The sequence below is a fragment of the Leptodactylus fuscus genome, chromosome 1, assembly GCF_031893055.1.
Source record: "Leptodactylus fuscus isolate aLepFus1 chromosome 1, aLepFus1.hap2, whole genome shotgun sequence".
Lineage (NCBI taxonomy): Eukaryota > Metazoa > Chordata > Amphibia > Anura > Leptodactylidae > Leptodactylus > Leptodactylus fuscus.
In genome coordinates, this window is record NC_134265.1 from 312624318 (window position 1) to 312652012 (window position 27695).

A 27695-nucleotide genomic window follows, 5' to 3' on the forward strand; every position below is an offset into this window, starting at 1 on the left:
TTAATGTGAGGGGCATGATGGGGTTAACTGCTATTAATGTGAGGCACATGGAGTTACTAAAACTAAAGTAATAACCTCAAATGCCTGACATTAATAAGAATAGTTAGTAACACACACGTACCTGGTGTTGTGTTTGCTTTCACTTTGCTCCCCGATGCTTCCTCTCCTCCTCAGGGCTGCAGACAGCAGGAGCTCCTCCTCACCTGTAACAGCAGGTCCAGGGAGCCCTTATCCTGTGCAGTGAGAGGCTCACCTCTGATTGGTGGGCAGTGAGAGAAGGGGGTGTGTCCTACACCTCAGCTCTAGCAGAGCACTGAAGGGACGCTCTCTCTCTTAAAGGGGTATTCCCAGCTCACATACTCATCAGTCTTTACTGCTGTAAAATCTTCTTTCTTCCTGGTTTCTTGCATCATTTGGTGGGTGGGGTTTCACATGCAACCTGCCATTTAGCTCCACCCCCAAATTCACATGTAGCTCCGCCCACCCATATTGGACTATGAAGTACAGGCAGCAGCAACTCCATTCTGTGTTACATACAGAGACTGCCTGTCTCTGCCTTAATGAACACAATTGAATTAGCTAGCCTGATAACTGGGAGAACAGAAGAAATGAAACAGCTCCTCTCCCCTATCTGCTAACAGGAAGCTAGGTCACGTGGTGTAGACACAGGAATAGCTAGAAACACAGGCTCGCTCCCTGCACTTAGCCCCTCCTCCCTCCCCCTGAGAGCAGCAGATACATCACTTGACTCATGAGCAGCTAAGTCAGGGCTGTGGCCACAAAAAAATTGAATAAAGTAATATAGTGGACAAACAAAGCAGTTTTGCTGAAGCAATGTATTTAGGAAAAGTCTTACATCCACATTAACAAGCAGTATAGATAGGATCCTTGTGATGGGACAACCCCTTTAATTTAGTGTATGAAAGTTGCAGGCTGCCTGCCGTGCCAGCAAAATATGCCTCGCGTGCCAGGGGTTGCCGACCCCTGTACTAGAGCATCTGAGACACAGTACAGTATAATACAGAAAGGGAGCCCTACGTGTCTGTCAGTGGCATAAAGGGAACTTCCTGCAGAGCGACAGGCTGTGATAGACTATTTATTATGTAATGTCTATCTCATCATATTTGTTAGGTTCTGACATCATAACATGACATCTATGTAAATATTATTTAAAGACATAACAGATGAAAATTCCCATAGACATGTATTGTCGTGAAATAACTTCCATATACGCAACATCCATTGTTCCATCTTAGAAACACATAAGTTTTTATTATTCTAAAATATAATTTTGGACATTTAAAAGTGCAACAGTTAACGCATCTGTGGAGTACATCACAGTCAAAACACATATAACAAAGGCAGTGATACAGCTTAACATAATTGTTTTGGCAGTATTTAAGGACTATATTGTAATAAAATATACAGATTGATGTATAACATCATATTAGCTTACGTCCTTCATAACAAAGCAGGACTTTTTTTTACACAAAACCCATTAAAAAGTGTTTATTCCTGTTTCCTGGAGAAGATGGGATTGCATTTTAACATGATAAAAGAATATCGCAGTATTTCTTCCATGACTACGACAAATAACATTCTCATAGCTGGTGGAATGTACAACAAAGTCACAACCCGGACACTGATACACAAAAATACATTTGGTCCCTCTTATTGGTTCCTTGAACCATTTTCCAGTTTCTATTAAATATCAGCTTGGTTGTGTTAGTATAACCGGCACTCGTGTGTGGTTAATGGTTAGAAGGAACAATTTCATATACTTTATACAATCCATTGGATATCACATTCCTATAAAAGCAAGGGGCGAGTCGTTGTTCCTCTTTATGCTCATTTTTAATGTAGCACTAAATAGTTTTCAGATAGTGTAAACTTCCTTTATTCTAGCATCCTATGGCCTCAATATTCTGATAATCCAGTACAATCTGGAATCAGTAGAATTGAGGAACCCAAATGAGACTCCATCGATGACGGTAGCTCATTTTATGTTATTGTTGCATTTTTGTAAGCCTTATTGGATATTCTTTACCTTTACCTGTACATTTCATAGACAGCTATATGGCCTAGTTCACATCTGTGTTCCAGCGGTGAACAATGAAAGCACACGGACCCCCTAGACTATGATGGGGTCCAGGTGTTTTCCGCACAGTGTCTGCATGAGTCATGCACAGAGAAAAGTGCTTCGAGAACTACTTTCCTCTCCGTATGACTCGTGCGTACACCGCGCGAAAAACACAAGGACCCCATTATTGCATTATTGCCTAAGGGGTCCATGTGCTTTCACTGCTCACCTCCTTTTTAATGTGTTCAGCATTTTATTCGGGGATCCCAAAGCGAACCTCCTGAACGGAATACCAAACGCATATGTGAAATGGGCCTAACCAGGCACCATCACGAGCAAGTCCCATTAATGCTAAACTAAAGGAACTTTAGTGGAGGACTCTTTTAGCGCATGTGAGACTGATAGCAGAAACTCATTACATGAATATGTCCTATTGTATTTTTACTAGTATCAGTCAACCAAGTGCTTCTACAGCATTATAGCTGTTCCCTATACACATACCCATTCGCTTTGTCGTAATGTGCATGCATTTCCAATGAGGACAAAGGGGTAAGCGACTATTAGACATCTCTGGTCAGACACTTATCTCCAAGATGAACAGAAAGATGCCCAGTCCTTTGCCCATCATCTATTGAGGGAGAGTCAGGAGATTCACAGACACATTAGATAGTCGTCCAGACCCACTAAAAATCTGCAAGTTTGGGCAAACTTTCTCTATGTGCATGGACCTTTAGAACCAAAATAAAAATCCAGCATGTTCTGATATTTTAAACCACAAATGTGCAATTTTGGATCATTTTTCTTTTCAATAGCCTATTGACAAATAGAACTATGGAGGTCGACATAATCCATGTAGTATAACCCAATTTTTTAATACCCTTTCATGTAATATTTTTAACCAAATTTTCTATAGCTACTGAGCTAGCAAGGCGGGTTAGGACTTTAATTTCCTGCTATAGAATAGCTATATAACTATTTCCACGTTTTGCTATACCAGTTTGTTTTAGATTCTACTAGCACATGTGATAGAGATTAATCCGCTCTTCTGTAAAAAAAATTACACATATCCATGTAGTTAAGAGAATACGACGCTAGAACAAATCACAATCTAATATAGCTCTGCCTTTTCTATGGCAACTCTAGTGGTCAATACTTTTCTGCTAAGTCAAAAGTCAGTTCTGTTACTTATTATTCTGCTTAAACCATTACTTAATCTGTAAGAAGTACCATGTTAATGCACAGAAAAAATACCCACAGCTTCCTGTTAGTTAAGGTAGTCCTTAAAGTCAGTCGGATTAGGAATAAAAATGTAGATGACTTCAAAAATTCATCTTGTATTAATACTGATACTTGTGTTACTTGCACAAAACAACATTTAAGATGATGCCAATGGCTATGGGGACACGTACCCCCTTCATTCTGTTTTATATTTGCATCTTTGCAGAAATGCGTATATTCTGAGATGTCTTCAGTCCCTTTAAGTGGTTTAAAAAAGTCTTTGACAATTGTATAACAGCAGCTCCTGGTACAAAATATAGCACATAGAGTGGTCTCTTGTAGACAGTCCAAACAATAGGTCCAATTCTTCATTATTTACATACATACATGGATGAAACTCAGCTGCAGGTTGGTGTTTGTTGGAGTCAACAATGCCCTTGAAGTACAAAGCTACTGTTCTCATGTCCGTCCACAAATGTAAAAAATATATATATAGGAAAATATACTGAGATGCTAAGATGTACCGTTTGATAAAATGCACTGAGAAGAGTTTAGAGTTGCGGCTTCCAAAATAGGCAATGGTTCCTTGCTGGTACCTGTGCTCTCGAGTGTGTGGCTGGCAAGGCAAATTGCTCAGTCTCGTGTTGTCCATTGCAACAAAGTGGTAAAAAAATAGATTCCCTGGACTTCACAGCCTTTCCTGTATTATTTCATGATGTGATTAGAAAAAGAATCGAGACACAGATCTTAAAGGAAACTGTCCTCAACTAGATCTGAAGAATCTATACCAATGTCGTCCATCATCTCAATATCTTCAATGGTCTCGTCCTCTCTCTTGACAAATGTGGAGCTGCTTGATCCTGTCTCGATTGCACTTTCATCAGATGTCTGGGAGCTGGAAATTGGAAATGAATGTGTTAATGTTTGGTTAAATGAACCTGAAAAAATCATTGTATGGAATTCTCAAAATCTTGGATCGGGACACCCACGTATCGTCAAGATTCAAATCCCAAAATATTAATTTTTACAGCATTTTTATTAACTTGAAATCTTGCACTAGCTACGGCATAAATTTATCTTTGCCATCTAGGGTTCATAAGAGCTCTGAAGTTCCTGTAGCTCTGATCTGAGGTTCCCCAGAACACAGTCACAATAAGACCTGTCATTGTACAATAGGGAAGGAACAAGAAGTCTGAAATACTATACCCATCCATATACTGAGCTCCTGTGAGACAGGAATGGTATTAGGTGTTCCCCGAGAATGGAAACCTCTTTCAAGAGTTCTGATACAGTAATAATATAGGGAATCACTGGCATATAAATTTATATTACACCCAAATGTCTATTTGTTCATAATGACCCATCCTTAAAAATCAGATACCTTACCTATGCCTGTTTCTCTTGCCGGACTCATCCTCTGAAACAGGGTCAATATCTGGTAGAGGGATGATGTAGCCACTGTCAGCACTAAGTCTCTGCTCATCGAAGCCGCTTTCTCTGTCCTTCATTTTGTGCTCATTCTTGTAGGTCACTCCGATGTATGAATTGTCACTATCACTTCTCATGCGAGTGACGGCGGGATGGTCACTTTTTAAGAAGTCATGGAGAACTTTCTCATAACACTGCAAAGGGAGAAAGATACACAAATTCATTAGATGTATTATATAAGTTTACAGAACCAACTTCTCACACCAAGCCAAGCCTCGTTTTTTTGGAAATTTTCCCTTTCCCTATGAATGAATGCATTGTCTAGCACAGAGAAGTTATTTATAGTTGGTAGCTCCAGTGCTGATCTGGTTCATTTGTTTCACTCTGCAGCTTGGTTGTGACACCACATTGAGACATATACAAACAATTTTTTGACATAATACATTTCTAGGGGTCAATACATTGCAGAAAGGCTCCTGTTACCCAAAAACATAATACCCCTAGTCTAATACAAGGTTTAGTTGTGATATCTCTGGTCCTAATAACCCATGGCCACCAGATGTCTTATGTCTATGGCCAGATTTAGGGGGAGTTCACACTTGCGCCCCTGTGTGCCCTGTTTCCCCACGTAGAGGCTGCATATGGACACCGGCAGTTAGCTTTAAAAACCCATTCAATTAAATGGATTTTAAAACTGACCGCCAGGAAGCTGTCCCCTGTAACTTAAGATGGAAACACGGCGGGCAGACACGGGCGCAAGTGTGAACGCCCCCTAAGAAGCTGTGTTTTCTTAGTATGGTTAATTTCACCTAGTACTAGTTTTATACCATATCCCCCAAGCTCCATAACATACTTATGAAGAACTGACAATAGTTTGGGAAGTATACCCCCCCCCCCCCATAGTTGGCAAGATAACATGTTTTGCTTGGGTTGCGTAATCTAGAATATCAAATACATTATGCATAGATTATATTAATACCTTTTTGTATTCCCCAGGAAGGAGACTTTCAACTATTTCACTCAAATGGTAGAAAGAAGGTCTTTTCTCTGGTTCACTGTTCCAGCACTTCACCATAATATCATACCTACAGAAAGAAAGCAACAATATAATACAATGTAAGATAAGATAAGATAATCCTTTAATAGTCCCAGTGTGTTACAATAACATGAATAATACAGTAATAATATAAAGACCATAAGTTGTCGGAGCTTTAGTAGCAGTCTTATGTATACTTACACTTCATGAGTAGCATGATCTGGTTTTGCCATCCTGTAGCCACTTTTTATTTTGTTATAGAAAGTAGAGTCTACAACCATTCCGGGGTATGGTGTCCCACCTACAAATACAATACATTATTAAGATGCATACTTTTATACTAGTGTATGATGACTTGTAAACCATATTTAGAAAAAACTTTCATGAAAAATTCATATATTTTTCTTAGTAATTTATCACGAAAATCTATAGGACAATTTGGCGTCTAACATGGGTCCCTTTGGATAAAGCTACAAACAAAGAAAACAGCCATCTTTACCCAGGTATCATCAAAATTTACATACCTAGAGAGAATATTTCCCAAAGCAGGATCCCGAATGACCACACATCACTCAGAGTCGTGTAGAGATTATCAAAGATACTTTCTGGTGCCATCCACTTCACCGGGAGGAAAGTCTGTGTAGAAGAAGACATCATAAACTTAATGTCACCCATACAACTGCATCAAGAATTTCAGCTTTATGACTAGATCCAGTAAACTTTGGGAGTGGTTGTATATGAATGTCTCCATGTAGCATATGATTTAGGGGTTGAAGATGAATGACATGTAATTTTCTGTACTTTGAACTACATGTATACTAGTCATTTCTGCTCTAAAATGAAATGTGGTCGTAGTAATTATAATGTTCCATCTATGTTACATTGTAAATGATGGGTAGATTGGATACATACACTGCCCTTAGAGACGTAATTGGAATCATGCATGATGTCCCTGGCTAGACCAAAGTCACAGATCTTCACAATTTTCCCTTGTGCCAGTAGGACGTTGCGAGCTGCCAAGTCACGGTGTACACACTGTGGGGGGAACAAACAAAATGCCGTGAGATTAGGGCATGTAGCCGGAACAGTACATGTTACATAGAGGAATTCACTCTGTGTATTGGACGTACATTCTTAGATGCTAAAAACTCCATGCCTCGGGCAACCTGGTACGTGAAACTAAGTAAATCCAGTAGAGTCAGACCCTCGAACCCATCATCAGACAGAAGGTTTTGTACTTCTGAGAAAAAAGACAAAAGAAGATATTCAGTCGATGTTTTTTATAAAATTATTTCTTTACATATACTATGCAATATTTTTTTTCTTTTCTAGTTATTTTTATTCACTATTACTCACCGGAGATAGGCTTCTTCTTATAAGATGCAGGACGGTCATACAAAGATCTCTGAATGTCAGAATATTTGGATGCCTCATTCATCTCCAACATGGGCACATACTGGGTGGTGTCAGCCTGTTTCATGTCCATATAGTCACCATTGTTTTCAAAGGATAAAATCACATAGCTGGAATGTAAAAAGATCACATTTTAGTTTACTTTCGAGTTGCTAACCAGGAACGAAAATTTAAAGCAAGACTAAAGGTAACTATACACGAAATTTCAGTGGGATTGGTTGACTATCTGATGTTGGAGGAAAACAGGGTTAAGCATTTCAACATGCCTGATCCTGTGATCTCACAAAAAGTCACCAACAAAGATGTCTGATGTTGGACTATTACGCTCTCTCCACTGAGAACAGATGCATTTGTATGGAGGCTGTCCCTCGGAAGAGCATTGGGCTGACAGCTACATATCTATCTATGGTGTATGGCCACCATACAAACTCCATAACTATGTAATATTCAATGCACAGTTCCAAAAATATAAAGCTATTATATGAATAGGATGTAGATCATATCTTACCTCCTTGTGCTCTCATCCACCGGGTTCAGTCCAAAAATATCAAGATCTTTCTTTGGTTTCTCTGGGTGTCGAGTTTGGAAATTATCCCGGTTCTTGTGCAGGTAATTCACCAGATCCCCATAAAAGCAATATTCAGTAATAATATAAATAGGGCCTGGAAAATAATAAGCAACAATTATAGATAGCGCTTATATCTGGATAAAAGGAATTACTATGAAAGAGAAAACTCCAATGGTTTTATTACTGCACCAGTGCCAGATTTTTACTGTCTTTATATAAGGTAAAAAGTCTGCAAAAGCATTTGGGTTGAGGAGGAGTTACCCAGAACTGAGGGAGAAATGGGGTAACACAATGGTGGGCAACCAGGGGGCAATAAGGGGTTGTAAGTTGTATTTTCAACTTGGGTAATGAACAACAATATGGTGCACAAGAGGGGCCCCAAACCAGTCATGCCTCCACTATTTACCACTTAAAGGGTTTTTTTCCAGCCCCTAATGCATGTTTAAGGGGTGTAACTGAGGGAGTGCAAAGGGTGCAGTCGCACTTGGGCCCAGAAGCTTTAGAGGGCCCAGAAGCACTGGCACCATCTTGCCCATAAGCCAAGGAGACCCACAGATTACCCTAACCCAAGGGTGATTAAACTCCTTAGTGTCCATAACCATCACTATCAAGAATTCGCTGTAGGGATGAGGTAGGGGGCCCCAAACTAAAGACTGCATTGGGGCCCACAAGACTTTAGTTATGCCACTGCTGTGTGAGTCTGACACCCTGACACCTAGCAGCATCCAGCAGCAAGAAAACATGCCATGTTTGTCTTTGTAAACACAATTGCAATTCCATACCTGACTTGGTACATGCTCCCAGCAAGTTCACAATGTTGAGATGAGCTCCAAGATGTGTCATTATCTTGAGTTCAGACATAAGAGCCTGCTTCTCACTTGATCTAGCAGTGGCTGTTGAGAAATGAGGGCATTTACATTAACTCCAGAAGCCAAGAAATAAATGGTTTAATACATGGTTCGATAAATCATAGACAGACAGACAGACAGACAGACAGACAGACAGACAGACAGACAGATAGATAGATAGATAGATAGATAGATAGATAGATAGATAGATAAATAGATAATGTGAACATACGCTTCAGCATTTTCACAGCTACTTTCATCACAGGCTGTGACCGACTAAGTCCATATGCAGTGCCTTCCACTACTTTGCCAAAGGCACCAGATCCAAGGATTCGTCCTGCACAATACAAAATAAAGTACATTATCTCACATATGAAAATCACATAACAGATAATCAACATGTATAGAAAGCAATAGAATCCAACCATATTCAGCTATTAGTAAATATTCTTACCGAGAACAAGTCCATCTCTTTGAAATTCCCATCGTGAATCATAGGGCAGTTGCATTGGGTCTACATAGATATACTCATGGCCATCTGGGCTTATTGACTCAATGACTCGCCATCTAATTTCATACCGTGGTTTCTGGAAATGAAAGAAAAGTTTATTATTTCATAATAACAACTAATATATAATATTGTATGATATGACTTTGATGATAGATAGATAGATAGATAGATAGATAGATAGATAGATAGATAGGAGATAGATAGATAGATAGATAGATAGATAGAAGCTTATATGAGACACAAATGTACTATTTGCACCTGAGATTGGTACTTAAAGGAGAACCCAAACACCCCTCTGTCACATGAAAAGGCAGGAGTATTATAAATGACAAATGGCAGCCAGGGGGCCCTGTAACAATCTGTACTGACACATAGGAGCATTTGCCTCTGTTATGATAGGATATGGTATTGTTTGGAGCATTTGGTCTCTTACCTGTTTCCATATGATGACAAGGACTATGAGTGAGATGATGACTATCACCAGTAATACCAGCACCGCCGCTGCTACTGTTAGTTCTGAGCGTAGAGCTGTGAAGAAGAAGAAGAAATATTAGATAAATCTACAATTCAGATGAACAGACAATAATCCCAGTAATGTTTCTTAACAGAAAAATCTAATGTATCCACAACTGATGGAAATTCATCCTTGTCTATATTGTCAGTTTAATTTTGCCCATGATACACTCTCTGCCCCCTATAACTATAGCCATGTCATGCTTACAAGCAGAGGCGTAACATAAAGTTCCTGGGCCCCAACGCAAAGTCTGTACCCTGTCCCCCAGCCATAATGTAGTGGTCATAGTACTAGTCTCCTTATACTGGAAAGAGACATCTTAGAGGGCCCCTAAGGCTCCTGGGTGCGGGAGCCTTCCTACAAGTGAACACATACTCGTAAGTAACTTGTCTGGAAGTAAAATTCCATTAGTCTACATGATTTCTAGGACAGTGAATACTCCGTATCAGAGATTTAGTCAGTAATTGGTATAAAATACTAGTCGCCTATAGCAATTCTGAACATGGAAACTGGTAATGGACTTACAAGGTGCAACCAACTTCAGCTCCCTTGCAACAGCAGCAAGATCATTCTTTGCTATGCACCGAATTGCCACTGTCTCCTCTACTTTCTTGAAGGTCACTTGGCTCTTTACGGTGTTGTCATTGTCGTGATGAGACTCCATGCTGATCTCAGAACCATTGGTTACAAGAATGGACCAGGAGGAATCATTATTACACCTGCAATACATAAGATATGACTTATCACAAATGGACATCTCTCCTTAAAGGAAATCCATCATCTTTATAATGCAGTCTTATCCATGGCCGACATAGCATAGAGCAAAATGTGCTGAGCAGATATTTAGCATTTTTAATATGACAAATTGACTTTAATGCTAAAATAAATGCCATTATTTAGACCTATATTTACCTTTTTATATCTTTGCAGACCAGCCATTCCACATCAGGTACCGGCATCCCTTTAGCCAAGCATTCTACAGCCTGTTGTCCGCTGGATCCATGGTGATCATCCACCAATTGTAATATCAATGCTGGGACTAGAACATTTTCAAATAGATACAATTTTAGTTATTATTCATTTATAATATGTAAATAAAATAAGTCATTAATGTTTTTTACATTCACCTTTGATTTGCAATTCAAAAGAATATGTTTTAATTTCGACATCATTTTGAGCTACAAGTGTATAAAGCCCGCTGTCTTCCTCCTTGGCACGGATGAGCTGTAGCATGGCTATATACCTGTGTAAAATGAGAAATCAATTGAGTTCATGATAAAAACATATTCTTATTTGATAAAATGTATTATTATTATTATTTTGCGTACTGATATAGCACCAACATATTCCACAGCGCATTACAGATATTGTCATCACTGTCCTAAGTAGGGCTACATTCTCTAACACTAGGTCACAAACATGGGGAGAACATACAAACTCCATGTACAGGTTGTCTTTAGCTAGATTCAACCCCAGGACTCCATCACTGCAAGACCACTGTGCCGGCCACTACAGATATATAATGGTAGGTCTGAGCCCAGCGAGTCCAGCAATATTGGGCTGCCCTCTTAGCCCTTATACAGTTGCTCCTTGACAATTACCTAGTTTGCCACTCACTAAAACTAACCCTGTCTAAGCCATTGTCTTATCAAGTATCATATAATGCAGTTTTCCTCAATTTGCCGCTCTCCACTCCTAGCAGCCTGGGACTTGTATGTTTGCAACAGCAGGAGAGCCACAAGCTATTGTTGTACACTAGAAGCAGAGTAAATCTATATATTTACCGAGCTTCCTCTGTGGCGAGTGTGCTGGTGGTGATCTCGGTCAGGCTTTTATTCAGCGTTACATTGTCCTTTAACCAGAACATTTTGGGGGTTGGATAAGCATGAACGTCAAGTGAGAAACTTTTCACTTCGTGAAGGTTTGCGAATTCCAATAATCCAAAGTTAGGGTTCAGGTCTATAAAGCCTTTATCTAGAATTAAAGACAAAATCAAAGTTAGATCAGTTACAATATCCAATATCCAAAATACGGATTCAGAAAATTGCGGCTAGTGCATAATAACTATATAGTTACTACAATAAATGTCTAAATTTATATACATATAATGACATACATTATCATTGTACTTAGAGACATAGTCACACATAGTCACATACTTACCATGAACCGTTATGTTGATCTTTTTCACTTCTGTAATGTCGTCTGTAGTACTGGTGACCACGCACTCATACTCCCCAGAATCCATAGTTGTTGCATTTAATATGGTAAGTGTATATTCCAGTCTCACCACAGGAACCTTGTATTCTTCTACTTTCTTGATACCGACTCCCCTCTGCAATAACAGGAAACACATAACTTATTGAGGTTGAAGCTTTGTGTTGCACACAGTCCCCTTTACACAGTCATAGCATGATGAAATGATCAAATAATGAAATTGTTGCTCTCTGCAGGAACCACTAGGAGGAGCTCTCTGCAAATGCAGCTATACAAAAGTCTATTCAGTGAGCACCCCCTAGTGGTAGCTGAAGTAAAATGCTATGACTGTGGGGTCTGAAGAAGGAATCAGTATCTATTTTTGTATGTGCAGAATCAAAGTCTCCCCTAATCTGTGATTGTGACTTACCTGCACCCCTGGATAATTCCATTGCAAATCGACAACCTCAATGTCTAGGACAACACATGAAACAGTGATGGTTTCTCCAGATCGGAACACTGTCTTTGTTGCCTGCATCTCCACACTGATGTTTGTATTTGCTGCAAGAAAATAGGAACAATTGTATCACCGCCCTATAATAAAGTCATAAAGAACCCAAATGTGGATATTCCGTCCCTTGTTCATTACTGTGAGAACTTTCCCCTATTATATAGTAATATCTATTGATTCCTTAGTAAATTCTTAGAGACAATCATGGAGCATCTTTTCATAAAAATTTGGTGAATTTAATGACATATTCTGTAACTTTTTTTGTGAATATAAAGTGTCTACTTATTTGTTCATCACTTTCCACCCTTACCCCTTGTTCACATCTGCGTTGCTATTCCGTCCAGGGGAGTCCCGAACGGAATACCAAACGCAATTGAAGGCACTGTGCAGTAAAAGCACACGGACCCCATAGACTTTAATGGGGTCCTTGTGCTTGCCGCACACTGCCCGCACGAATCATGCGGACAGGAAAGTAGATTGTGAACTACTTTCCTGTCTACTTGTTCTGTGCGGAGATCTGGTGGCCAGCACATGGACCCTATTATAGTCTATGGGGTCCGTGTGTTTTTACTGCACAGCACCTGCAATTGCGTTGGTATTCTGTTCAGGGGGGTCCCTATGCGGATTCTGCCGGACGGAATACCAACGCAGATGTGAACGAGGGGTTAGGGCTAGAGGAATCATTATGGTATACTAGCTTTTACCCGCGACTTCGTCTGCGGTGAGTTGAGTATTGGGTGGACACAGATGTGTGAAACTGTAAAAGTGCTTTAAAAAGTTTGGTGGGCTAGCAAATGTGATTTGATGTGTTATATTGTGTATGTTGTGATACAGACAATGTGATGTGTTATACAGCCTGTGTACAGGAGTATATATGTATCAGGTACTGTATATAGCAGTGATAGGTAATACATGTAATTATATAGTATATACAACCTGTGTACAGGAGTATATATGTATCAGGCACTGTATATAGCAGTGATAGGAGATACATGTAATATATAGTATATACAGTCTGTGTACAGGAGTATATATGTATCAGGTACTGTATATAGCAGTGATAGGAGATACATGTAATATATAGTATATACAGCCTGTGTACAGGAGTATATATGTATCAGGTACTGTATATAGCAGTGATAGGAGATACATGTAATTATATAGTATATACAGCCTGTGTACAGGAGTATATATGTATCAGGTACTGTATATAGCAGTGATAGGAGATACATGTAATTATATAGTATATACAGCCTGTGTACAGGAGTATATATGTATTAGGCACTGTATATAGCAGTGATAGGTAATACATGTAATATATAGTATATACAGCCTGTGTACAGGAGTATATATGTATCAGGCACTGTATATAGCAGTTATGGGTAATACATGTAATTATATAGTATATACAGCCTGTGTACAGGAGTATATATGTATCAGGCACTGTATATAGCAGTGATAGGAGATACATGTAATTATATAGTATATACAGCCTGTGTACAGGAGTATATATGTATCAGGTACTGTATATAGCAGTGATAGGAGATACATGTAATTATATAGTATATACAGCCTGTGTACAGGAGTATATATGTATCAGGCACTGTATATAGCAGTGATAGGAGAGACATGTAATTATATAGTATATACAGTCTGTGTACAGGGGTATATATGTATCAGGTACTGTATATAGCAGTGATAGGAGATACATGTAATTACAATGTGATGTGTTGTATTGTGTATGTATAGTGCAAAGCTATATGTAAATGTGAGTGAGTAGAGTGAGGGCTACTCCTGAGGTGACAGTAAGGAGTGTGCAGGCAGGTTGAGGCAGGAAATGCCAGGCAGTGTGTGTGAGTCTATAGCTGGGGCTAGGAGTCCTGCTTTTGTGAGTCTCCTGCTAGGAAGCCATGTTGTTTAGTGGCACCAAAAGTAGCCTGCGACTCAATCCTAAGGGAAAACTATGTTTGTGGAAAATTGCACGCAAATCCGTCCAGGCGTTTTAGCGTGATTGAGGAACAAACATCCAAACTCACAAACATCCAAACACACAAACTTTCACATTTATAATATTAGTAGGATAATAGGCGTCCCCTGACACATTCTTCGGCACTTTAGGGGTAAAAGCAGCGACACCAAGTCCATTCACATTATAAAAAAAGCGATAAATCCTGAACATAAGACCAGGCATTCAAGAGTCTCTTGAGATTTAGCTTTGACATAAAGTTTTTCACAGCTTGAACTTGCGAGAAACCTTATACAAAGCCTTATACAAACGTACTGATCTATAAGGCCAAGCACAATGGAAAAGTAAATAGTTTGCCTACAGAGACCATTGTATACATTGTGAACAGTTGCATGGTTTGCATAGACGGCCCCAGTTGGGTTCTTGTCCCTCTTACTAGACCATATACAGTCCAAATACCTACAGTCTATTAAACTAAACAGAGAGGCTGAGGATGGCCTATATACCTATACCAATAGACTAAAGGACTAAGAGAAAGTTCATTTGTAGACATTGACTGTACCTTTCCAGATTTGTACTATGAAATCTTCGGTTTTGAAGAGCACGCCATTGACCATTGCTTCACAGATGTATGAGCCAGATGGGAAGATGCCAAGAAATCCTTGCTTGCTATCATAGAGAGCATTTACTGTCTTGCCTATATCTAGGTTCCTTAAAGTCACATTAAGGCGAGGATCGGTAACCCGGCATGCAATGGTGGCAATGTCATCTTCTGTTACTACAATGAAGTGGTCAAACATGACAGACCGGACAAAGGGTACGGCGGGATCTGAAAGGAAACAGAGGATGAGCGTATGAATATAATAGCATTAGCTAGAAGCTGTTTTATGCATTAGATAGATGTTTTTATTTATTTATTTATTTATTTATTTATTTATTTTTTTTGGGGGGGGGGTTGCATTTTTGGTTGTAAACTAACCTGGTACATAAATATATATATCTGATCCTTTAATCTCAGTGTCGTCAGGCTGGAGGTCTTTGTAATAACAAGTATAGGTTCCAGTATAGTGGGCCGTAGCGTTCTTCACATCTAGCACTAGTACGAATAGGCCGCTATTGTTTTCTTCACTGCGAATGACAACGCTGTCTTCATCATTGTCCAGGCTGGGGTATTCCCATTCCAGTTCACTATCTCCAGTACACGTTAAGGAAAACGAATCATGTAACCGGATCACTGTTTCATTCGTTGGCGAGATTACGGGTAAGGGTATTTGACCACAGATAAGCAACGGACCTAAAATACAACATGAGAACTGGTTAGTATAAGGGAGGGTGGATTAGAGTCTGAAGCTGACTCATTGAGGTCTATGGGATGCTCTCTGGAGGGAGGGGAGTAGATAAACTGTGACATCATCTATTGGATGCTATGAGGAGTCAATGGTGTTATCTATAGAGGTGTTATCTTCTACTATGTTTTATCTTTGATGTAAATGAATTGACTGCTTGTATAATTTTCTGGTGACACATTCCCTTTAAGGTGTCACAAAGAAATGGCCTAAAAGGTAATCATGTGCCACATATGATCTCCAGTTAGGATGATGTGTACAAAGAATTACAATACAAAAGACACATACACTTACCAATAACTAGGACACATCCCAATATGAGGGACGTCCTTGTGGCAGGTGCCATTGTTTTTTCTTTTGGAAACTGCAAGAAATGGAAAAAATGATAAATAAACATGTTCACTATCACATGCACAACCCTGACTGGTAACACCCAGTTGTCCATTTAGTCATACATTTCCAGGAGGAATAATAAAGGTACAGCACAATATAGAATTGTAAGGGAGCGTTCACACTATGGTCGGTGTCCAACATGTAGGTTTTTTTTCTGTCCGCTTGAAAAGTCGGACATCTTTGGGAACGGACAGTTAAAGGGATTCTACCACTAAAACACATTTTTTTCTAGTTAACACGTCGGAATAGCCTTTAGAAAGGCTATTCGTCTCTTACCTTTGGATGGGCTCTCCTCCGCGCCGTTCGTTCAAAATACCGGTTTGTACCGGTATGCTAATGAGTTCTCTCGCAGCGATGGGGGCATCCCCATCGCAGGAGCAGCGATGGGGGCATCCCCATTGCAGCTGGAAAACCGACCACAGCGCCGCCTCTCTGGTCTTCTGTATCCTCCCCTTGCTTCTTCAGCGTCTCTGTCGGACGCCTGCGCAGTACGCTCTGTTCGGCAAAGATTGCCGAACGTACTGCGCATGTGCGAAATTGCAGTGCCCGCACTATGGCTGGGACCGCAATTTCGCGCATGCGCAGTACGTTCGGCAATCTTCGCAGGCGGAGAGCCCATCCAAAGGTAAGAGACGAATAGCCTTTCTAAAGGCTATTCCGACGTGTTAACTAGAAAAAAATGTGTTTTAGTGTTAGAATCCCTTTAAGGACAGACACGGACTGTAAAAGAACGCACCCAATGTCCATTTAAATCAATGCAAAATGTCATGGACACAGCTAGTGTCCGTTGCTAATGTCCGCACAAGATTTTGAATGGACATTAGCAGCGGACACTAGCTGTCGGACACCGATGGTATTGTGAACATCCCCTAATAGATGTGATCGCTACTATATGCACTGTGTAGGATAGTGATGGAAAACACCTAATATTGTATCATACAGTCCTATATATACCCTGCTGGCCGTATAGGCAGCTCCACCCTAGAAGAGTATATAGCGGCTGCGGTGTTATCTCCTGCCTCAGTATCTGTATATACTCAGCTATGGCAGCTTGGCATTCCCTGGCATGACATGAGATTTAGTTCTGACTGCTTTTCTGCTATTTTTATGTAATTTTACAGATGTAGCTGGATAAGATACAAGAAGAATTATTTGCAGTCACCAATAAATAAAGTCCTGGAGTCTTTCCCTTCTGACAAGTTGCTAACAAATCTCTTTGGTTGTTTCTTATTGGTGAAGACAATCTCACCATATACCATATATAAGGACATCATAGAGGGCAGATAATAAAGAGGGGCTCTGGCTCTATAAACTCATCTGTATGACGTAAAGACTCTATATATATATATATATATATATATATATATATATATATATATATATGAAAAGTCAGCCAAAGCCATTGATTTTGATGGGACCACATAAAAATGTATATGGGGCCTCCCAGATCTTCATACTGTTCTGGATTCTGGGTTCTGTTTCGCTGTCAAGGTCAGTGGGAGGTAGATCCCGACTCCAATGCATCTACATCCAGAGGGCAACTGAAGGGGAATGTGTAGTGTGGGGTCAACTTGAGCCGGACTATATACTGCGGGTGCACCTGGACTGAGGACGTTATACTGGGGGGGCAACTGGATGGGTTACTGTATACAGTAGGGACAACTGGAGGGGGACTGTATACTGTGGGGCAACAGGAGGGGGGCCGTATACTGTGGGGGCAACTGTAGGGTGAACTGTATACTGTGGGGACAGCTGGAGGGGGCTGTATACTGTAGGGACAATCGGAGGTGGGCTGTATACTTTGGGGTAACTGGAGGGGGGCTGTATACTGTGGGGGCAACTGGAGGGTGAACTGTATACTGTGGGGGCAACTGGATGGGTTACTGTATACTGTAGTGACAACTTAATGGTGGACTGTATACTGTGGGGGCAACTGGAGGGGGCCATATACTGTGGGGACAACTGGAGGGGGCTGTATACTGTAGGGACAATCGGAGGAGGGCTGTATACTGTCGGGACAACTGGAGGGGGCCATATACTGTAGGGGCAACTGGATGGGTTACTGTATACTGTAGGGAAAACTGGATGCTAGGTTGTATACTGTGGGGCAACTGGATAACTCTCTGCACAATCTATCCCTCTTTCAGTCCTTTGAAGGTTGGGATGTACTGTATGCAATCCTTTTTTGGGAAATAACTGATCTTGAGAGGCATCTGACTGCAGGATGCTTCCATTTCTCCATTCAGAGAACACACTAGACGTCTAAACACAACATGAATATGTCTGGTGATGGTGTGAGGAATAGCTGTTGTGTGAGAGTTATTGTAGGTCTATGCCCAGACATTTATTTCTTGCAACCCTGAACTTTCCCTGCAGCAGCTACTGGAACTTTTTTGCTTTGGTCCCCAGAATTTTTAAGGTTTCTGAAATCAGCCCTGACGTGATCAGCTTTACTCTATGTTACTGCGGATCTCACACGTCTGTCACTCAGTTTTCTCTTGTTTGTAAATTTACGGTTATCTGGTGATACACTGCCTGGGTCAATGTCAACCAATTTCTGAATTCTAGAAAGCTGTGTGACTACCTTTACTGGAGCTGTAACATCAGCCATTCATATTGAAACCATTGCAAAGTAGCAGAAAGAGATATAAGAGACAAATAAGTGTGACAAAAGCGAATAAGTCTGGTCATACACAACAGAGAGCTGCTGACTGACAGCTATCTCTCCTGATGTCCTATACACATGCATGCTCGGCTATGTTGTGACTAGGGAAAAGAAAGGGAGCCGCTGTCAGTCCCGCAGTTCAGTTTTCCAAGAACATAAGCATCAGGCATTATTAATTCCAACATGTCTGACGGTTCCCCAGCCCAGGACCCCATAAACATACATTAGATACACATTCCCATATAACTCTAAATGACTTCTATTTTCACTTTAGGCGCATACTTTACAATATAATGTATATTCTATATTCACAAGGTCATTCTACTTTTCCATTAGAGCTTATGAGAATGCATAAAGAGCCGACATGTTTAGGTCATCGTCCTCCATTAAATTGCTGAAAAATGTTTTATTTTAACTTTCCTTGAACATGATGAATGTAAGGACAGGATGCAGCTGACCAGACCATATAGTACATATATATAGCACAAGTGAAAGGATTAAAGGCCCCATTCTTTCTTATTATATGGCCATACATAGGCAGGGGGTCAGGCACTTGACTGTCATTCACATTAGGATGTCACTGTCCTGGAGGAGTCTTTGTGGTTTCCTGCTGACAGCAGAATAAACCTTACAATGGTGAGACGCTATACACAAGTTCTGGGGCTGTATATGAAGCTTGACCCAACATATATAGTTATTTATTGTCCATGTCTCATCATTCATATAAGGCCTTGTTCTACAGCAAGTAAAATCAGTCTATGCCAGGGCCACATAGACCAACACGATGCAAATTTTGCCATGGCAAAAAAACGCCCCAAAGCCAGAAGTGGCTTCAAAGGGAATGATGAATGTAGAGGAAGGACTTGTATTGCTCATCCCTGCTGGGTCCAATTCTGGCATTATCTCAAATGTGTAATTTCAGCCTAAAGGAGCCAAAAAAAGCAAGACCTAAGGAATTGTGGGGAGTAGGACCGTATGTAATTGCCGCCATGGGGTAAGATAACCTCCCATGCTTCAAAGAAGCCCCATGCTAGTCTGTCTCCCTTTTATCACATTGGGCCCTGTTTGGTTCTCTGAGTCACATCTAGATTATTCTTTATCTACAAAGCAAACCCTTTTATCTATACAAGGCCTGAACACCCCTGACCAAATGATAAAAATAACTGCAATAGTGTAAGAAACTACAAAGATCTAAACCAATAGGTTTTATTTACTGTTAATATATCGCCAATTGTATTGCTCTGACCAGAACACATCTCCATATACTTCATATTCTTCTCTCCTGTAAGCCTATTATACTGCAGCACCTATAGATTTATATTTTATACACACGGTATCAATTGTTCTATATAAAATTCTGTATAGAAAATACATTTTTAGTGTTTAATAACACATGGTTGTAAGCCAGACCAGCTTGGTCAGTGAATGTCAGTATGTCTTTGCCTCAAGGGTTACTGGATCTCATTGAAGAGATACAGCTGGTATACGGCATATATGTTCATGCAATGCTCCATGGGAAGGACAGGTGTATTCCTCAACTCTATAAAAAAATAACACATTTCAATACAAGTGAATGCCAAATAAATTTTTAGAATAAGTCAATGGCAGACATATCTTACTGTCAGTGGCGTAACTAGGAATGGTGGGCCCCCATGGTGAATTTTTGACATGGGGCTGCCTCCAAGAGGGGTACATGGGCGTGCAGGCTGTTTGTGAATAAGAGGGTGACGTGGGGTGCAGGGTGTGTATAAGAAAGGGAAGAAATGGGGGTGCAAGCTGTGTGCGAGCAACAGGGTGATCTGGAGGGGGGAACTCCCCATTCCACCACACTCTTGCTCAACCCCAGCCTGCACCCCCATTCCCCCTTCTTTCTCACCCACAGCCTGCACCCCCATTCCCCCTTTATCACCCACAGCCTGCACCCCCATTCCCCCTTCTTTCTCACCCACAGCCTGCACCCCCATTCCCCCTTTCTCACCCACAGCCTGCACCCCCATTCCCCCTTCTTTCTCACCCACAGCCTGCACCCCCATTCCCCCTTCTTTCTCACCCACAGCCTGCACCCCCATTCCCCCTTCTTTCTCACACACAGCCTGCACGCCCATGTACCCCTCTTGCTCACACACAGCCTACACCACCCATTCCCTCCTCTTGCTCACATGGACTGTGGAGGAGGCAGCTAGTGTCCTGGGCCCTGCCTCCGCTGCTACCACGGAAGTTACGTCCCTGCTTACTGTATATACACCCAGCATTAGATTTCTGCATTTCAGATGTGCACCAAATGTAACCCCTGTATATGATATGAGCCTAACCTCAAAAACTCTGCTATACAGTAGCAATACTGAAAACATATGGCTGCACAATACACTGAAGCAAGACATAAGACATACAGTCTAGTGTTTTCAATGTCAGTAAAAATTGTGCTGTATAATTTTCAATGTATAGCATATTAGCATTTTATACACACACACACACACACACACACACACATATATATATATATATATATATATATATATATATATATATATATATATATATATATATTAGAAAATATGCATCAATGCCTTTAAAAATTGAGCAACAACCTTGAAAAACATAATGTCATAAGAACTGCACAACACACTGACATGAGACATTCACAGGTAGCTTTGCAGACAGTTGGGTCTGAAGTTGTACTCGCAGTGACCACTAGAGGTCTCTGTTACACCTACTTTTAACAAGGAATTGGTTGCCTGTATCAGCTGTGTGCACATGGGCAGGCACCAGGATACAGTGCTATAGTGCCCCCTACTGATACTGAGCCTTTATCTGTATTCATTCGGGACTTCTCAAGCACAATACCATATGTCAACTAAGTACAATAGATTCATATAAACTGTTATAATAAAATAAATGTACACAAGATGAAATATTATTATAGAGAGTACAACACATTGTATTTCCACTATACAGACACTTCTAGAATTGTAGTATGTTCACTGTTTGGTTCACACTTTGTATTAAGTCGGATATATACTCTTCTGCTATATATATGAAAGAATTTATACACTATATGGAAAGTAGCTTATTTATATTTGTTATTCCCACCCACAAACATATTGTAATTTTATTTCTTGTATTCTATTTATTTCCAAGCAAAATTAATATATTTAATTTTATTATTTAATCATCAGGGACCAATATATTAAGTTGCAGACAGAATTGCCTTCATTTTTGTCAATGGACTTTGTAATTAGTTAAAATTTTAAATTATTTGATGATAAACATTAGTGTCTGGTTACAATTTTCCAGTAACCTCTGTGATAAAAACTAATGATCCAATAATAATAATATCCAAAGCTGCAAGTTTGAACTATGTCCAATAGAATGGAATTAAATCATGTTTAACAAAAAATACAGATCAAAAACAAAAGTGTTTCGTACAAAAGAATCCAATTGATGTATAAATTGTATTGAATTCGTATTGAATTCGTATTGAATTCATCCGTATTGAATTCGGATGTAATTTTGAAGCATTTTCTGGTATTCAGAGATATGGGAAGTCTCTGCACTGGGATACAATTTTATGCGTCACTTAAAAAGTTCTGTAGAACGATCCAATGCAATTGTATCGGATGTAAATGGATGACAATGCGCAACAGGGAAAAATAAACAGATACAAATCCATGTGGAAAAAGCCAGAGCTGCATTTTTGGCATCCATTGAGTGAAAAATGGATATACTTAATAAAAGTATGAACATTGAACAGACAGCAATGCAATGCTGATAAGATAAAGAGATAAAATAGATAGATAGATAACGATTTCTGATATATATATATATATATATATATATATATATATATATATATATATATACACAGATAGATGATTGATAGAGAGAGAGAGAGAGAGAGAGAGAGAGAGAGAGAGAGAGAGAGAGAGAGAGAGAGAGAGAGAGATCTAAACTATAGACATGATAGACATAGGGAATTTCAAGGCGAAAACGGCAACACAGAACCCAAGCATTGTGTTAGGATATATTCACACTCAACAGATTTCTGCAACTGTCACATTTATCTGACCAGGGCTTTTCACAATTCTTGTGTCTGCCAATAAAATAACCTCATTCAGAATAATGAAACTTCTGCAACAAATATGCCACATGTTAATAAACCTTATGAGCTGAGGCCACAAAGCCAAGATTGAGTTGAGCAGAACAGAGAAGTATAAGGAAAACCTGTATATTTCCTATTCCTTTTGTAACCACTTTTGACTTTGACTTGAAAAAAGGAGCAGAATAGGCAACTAATAAGAGAGGAATACACATTTTATATATTGTGTGTCCTCAGCCTAAACATGAATACGGAATAAAGAATTGATCCAAGCTGTTATTTTATGGCCACATTTTCCAGGCAGTTTGATCAATTATACAAAAAAAAAAATAAACCTGCAGCAACAAAACCATCCCCAGGAATCCATCTTGTAATGGTTGTGTTCTGCTTAATTTATGGACACCATGAAAAATAAGTCTTTGACCCCAAATCAGAACCTTAACCAGTCACCTGGGACCTGCCAAGTCAAAAGACCCTACAAAATAAATGGATTGAGCAGAGCAGGGAAGAGATGGACATTGTTCTGCCTGAAGCTTCTCCCAGCTGAAAAAACATGGGGGGGTCAGATTCATTCTCCAGGTGCCTTTTTATCACCAGCCTGGTATGGACTAAAGTCAGAATGTCCCTAATATATACAGTGAGGTAGGAAATGGTAAATTGTAGAAAATTCTATTTACCACTTTAATTGACAGATTATTGTTACTAAAAGACTCACTTAGAAAGCCTAGAAAACTGCACAAATGGCACAAGAATTATTCATTATAGGGGCTTTACAAAGAATCAGGGGACAAGAGGGACAGATGAGATATAGACATCTATAGAAGAAAGGGGTCTATTGGGTTATAGTAGTCAATGAACTGTCCTGTCCAAATAATGAGAAATATTAGGTCACCATTACCAAAGAGAGATGTGTATCCAATACTAACGAGTGATTATTAATATATTAGTATAATATAGTTCATTAATCACATATAATTAATCCAGAAGTGATGGACCTTTGCCTTCTTTAATCTTTGTTTTTAACTATGTACAGATAGTTTTATTATAATATTATTATTATTATTATTATTATTATTATTATAATGTTTTATGTTTTTTCATTGTTCTCTTTTTCTTTTTCTCCTTCTACAATTTGTATGTAACTGAATCAAAACAGTATAACCATAGAAAGTTAAAAAACAGCAAAAGGGCTAATAATAATAATAATAATAATAATAATATAAAATAAATAAAAAATAATAATACTACTAATAATAGTCAATTAGAAAAAGGACTAAACCTATCTAACTATTATAATCAATCTGATGCATATAAACAAAAGTACAAACAAAAGAACATATGTAAAGAAATAATAATAAACCTACTGATGTGTAATTTATATAAAGAACATATATAGCTTAACAAAATACAAATTAAATCTTTATAAATATTGGTTAACAAAAAGACCTGCAGCCTGTGATGCGCTGTGACCACTTGGGGGCAGCCTGGCCCCATGTCAGTGACTGTAGCAGGGTGTTAGAGTTCTCTCCAGGGAGCCTTTGTGCTCTGGCTCCAGCCTTATCCTGCACATCCGCCAGGCACCTCCCTGACTTTATCATGGTGTCAGGCTGCCCACACAACTCTTGGGTAATTTGTTTTTCTTTTTTTTTCTCTATCAAGAACTACTGTATATCTCAACTGGAGCCAACCTGTCCATCACCGACCAGTCCATTCAATTGTTCTAATAATCACTCAGCAAGTCACAAAAAAACTACAAGAAAATGCAATAAAAAGTTGAAAATTTTACACCCTATTTTATTAAATGGCATGAAATGGCCACCGACACCTTGTCCTATAAACAAGAAGAACCTCCAACACCCTTTTCTGGAGTCCCTGCATATCAATAGAGCCAGTGCTAGTGAACGCAGCCCCCACCCCCTCTCCAGTGTGGCACATCTGGATGTGGGGGGGGGGGGGGGGTAAATTGTACCCTCTCATAATGTTTTCCATCCCACAGTTCTGGCGTCTCCTTCTGTATCAGCCTCTTGTAATCTCCAGAGCCAACTTTGATGCCATCAATTTGTTTATACAGAGAAGACAAAGTTGCTATCTGGGGCCGCATTCACCTCTGTAATGTACTATGTGGCGACTTTATGCTGGTTATTGATCATATTCATTGCAGCAGTTTAGGGTTACTGACCAAAGGAATTCTATTGTATGCAGTTTATCCAATAAATAACCATATACATAAGTAGTATTGTCCTAAATAAACTCATTTTCCGGTCCTTTACAACCATCACCCGACTGCATTAACCCCCCAACTACATCTTCACTTATTGTAACGGTGTCCACACAGATTTGAGACATTACCCAAAATACAGTTTCCCGCTGACTACATTCTCCCCAATTTTAATGGTATACATACAGATTTGAACCCTAATTTAGAACCTGTGTACCCCAGTTTCCCCCTCCCCGACTACACTTTCCCCAATGTAATGGTAGACATACGGTTTTGAAACATAATCCAAAATTCAGTCTCCACCACCCTGACTACAGTTTCCCCAATTTAATGGTATACATACAGTTTTGAACCCTAACCCTTTCTCAAGTCTCCCCTCCCCGCCAAAAGGTTACTGAGTTAACTCTTACACTGGTTGCTCCAGTATTGTGCACTACCCCAGCTTCTCCCTGCAGATTTGCTACCTGGGCTCTCACATCAGTCAATAATTGAGGCTTATACAATCTATTAAAACAATTAGAGCTACTGAGATCATCCCAACTAGTCGCAGCCTCATCCTATTATTCAGTGTCTGAATACAATACACGTATCCAGATGTAGCAGAGTGGAACTGGTTGCTAAACCTATTATGGGATCTATGATAATGCAGCGGTATGCAGCCTCATAGTAAACTTTTTCACCAATTTGATATTGAGCTGAACCATATCAAAAAAGGCAGAATATCAAAAAACGCAGAATATCAAAAGTCAAGACCAGACCAGAGCAAACTATATATCTGGAGTGAGAGGTGTGAATGGATGCAGTGTCCTCTGCTGGAATAGTCTCTGCTGCACACAGATGTTCTATGTCTTGCAGGATCCTTTCTATAGAACACAGCAGGGCTCCTAAAATGTTCTTATCTTATCTATCCCTCTTCTCTGTGAGTAATGCAATAGGCAGGATAGTTCTAGATTAGGCTGAGAATAGAAGCAGGTAATAGGAGTCACTAAAGTGATGACAACATGACATCTAAAGACACTTCTTCCAGAGAAAGTTTTGGAAATAACTCGGTGCCTCCACCCTAGTAGAAACATCACTTATCGACCCATCGCCATAAACCAACCAAGTCTGGTTATGGACAGAACAGTCTGATCTCTATTGTCCCTTTAAAACAAGTTCCTCCAAGTTTCCATGAGATTTCTAGCTCTAAGGGACTGAACATAAAATATCGCAGTCAGTTTAGTAATGTTACTTGGATGCTGATCTACAGAAGAGGCATCCAACAATGTTCTACATAGCGCACAACAGCCAACTAGCCTGGCCCATTTCTATAGGGTTCCTGCCAAACCGAAGCCTGATCCATTGGTAGAACTTCCCCGCAGATCAGCCACTTCATTACTTTAGGCTTGTACACAGTCATTCCCACCACATCTTAGCATGGATGATCTCCAGAACAAGAGGAGATAACAAGTGAGGATTCTCTATTAGAGCTAAAGTCTAGTGGTGGGATCTGGGGAAAGGTAAAATGGGGGTTGTAGTAGTTTAATAGCCCTGGTGGGATCTGAAAATACCAAGTAGAGAGCAGCAGTTCATTCCTTTCATGTCTAGCAATTATTAGAAAGTAATAGACATGACAAGAAGATGCAAACGTATGGTGGTGAGAAGACCTGAAAGACTACAATGAAGAAGACTTAAGTTTAAGGAGCCAAAGAGGGTAACGGGAAGAAGAACTGAATAAGGAATATTACTCCACAGTGTAACATAATAGAACAGTCTTACCTTAGGCCTTAAGTGGAGTTTCTCCTAGCACACCCAAGAACCCCACATTTCTCATTTATCCCCCAGAAGATAGTGATTTATTCATAGGAGATCATAAAAAGAGAGTTGGAAACAATCCTCCAATCTTGGGGGGGGAAAAAAAGGTTCCAATCCAGGTCTGAATTCCAGAAATCCACGTTCCACAAACTATGCAGGAAACCTTGACAATGTGGTTGTCATTAGCCGCAAATCGCATATGCCCCAAAGTACAATGTGCATGCAAGCCTGAAAGAAGAACCATCCATAGGACCCCCAGGCAGACGTAGTCCTTCCTGAGACCTTCCCCAGCATGAAATCATCTACTTAGCTCCAGCCATTGCTCTTTGTACATCCAGAGGATCCATATAGAAAAGTTGTTCTTCTTGAGGAGCTTTTGCAAAGTAGACCTTCCAGCGACATCTCCTCAGCATCCGCCATCATCAATCCCAAGTGGTAGATCCAAAGTTATACAGCCAAAATCTTGGAGGATTTTTTTTCTCTTAAACCTTACACTTAACCCATTATCCTACCTGATGCTTTAGTAACTTATATGTGAAGTTGCAGGTCAGGGGTCCCGTACACAGCCCCTGTCTCTGCTCATAGCATATGTATGACTGCATAAGAAAACCAGTTGTCATGCAAAGTGTATGTTAATAATATGTGTGATAGATAATAATATGTGCTGCCTTACCTTCTCAGTATATGTTATCTGTCAATATGAAATCTAGTGGGCATGAAATAAGTATAATCCAGAGATCCTGTGGGTCACCCTCCTTCTAGAGTGCAATGTAATAGACTGGAGCTCAGAGCCTTGTAATTGATCCAATGCTATGGCCCATCCTTCCAAAAAAAATAATCATCCTGAGAGATGTCAGAAAATACAAGCCCTCCTCTTTGCACAAAAGGCTACTC

General features: G+C 39.8%; 1 protein-coding gene across 1 annotated transcript; it reads right to left on the bottom strand.

The window, feature by feature from the left end:
• Positions 1-1250: 1250 nt before the first annotated feature.
• PDGFRA (platelet derived growth factor receptor alpha) lies at positions 1251-27695 on the bottom strand. Its single transcript, XM_075259577.1, has 23 exons — positions 27475-27695; positions 15930-15999; positions 15269-15583; positions 14852-15118; positions 12243-12373; positions 11780-11951; positions 11401-11590; positions 10744-10859; positions 10529-10655; positions 10142-10335; positions 9536-9630; positions 9046-9178; positions 8824-8928; positions 8526-8636; positions 7684-7837; positions 7119-7285; positions 6893-7002; positions 6675-6797; positions 6287-6398; positions 5964-6063; positions 5706-5811; positions 4685-4920; positions 1251-4193 (listed from the first exon to the last, which is right to left on the bottom strand). Exons 2-23 carry the CDS (start codon positions 15979-15981, stop codon positions 4046-4048), a joined length of 3264 nt encoding a protein of 1087 aa, XP_075115678.1. The 5' UTR covers positions 15982-15999; positions 27475-27695; the 3' UTR covers positions 1251-4045.

Excerpts from the sequence above, each read along its gene's own strand:
- PDGFRA (XM_075259577.1), bottom strand. The coding sequence starts at position 15,981 with ATGGCACCTGCCACAAGGACGTCCCTCATATTGGGATGTGTCCTAGTT. Across the intron at positions 15,584-15,929 it reads GGGATGTGTCCTAGTTATTG|GTCCGTTGCTTATCTGTGGT; the intron begins GTAAGTGTATGT and ends GTTGTATTTTAG. Across the intron at positions 10,336-10,528 it reads GTCTGCAAAGATATAAAAAG|GTGTAATAATGATTCCTCCT; the intron begins GTAAATATAGGT and ends TATGTATTGCAG.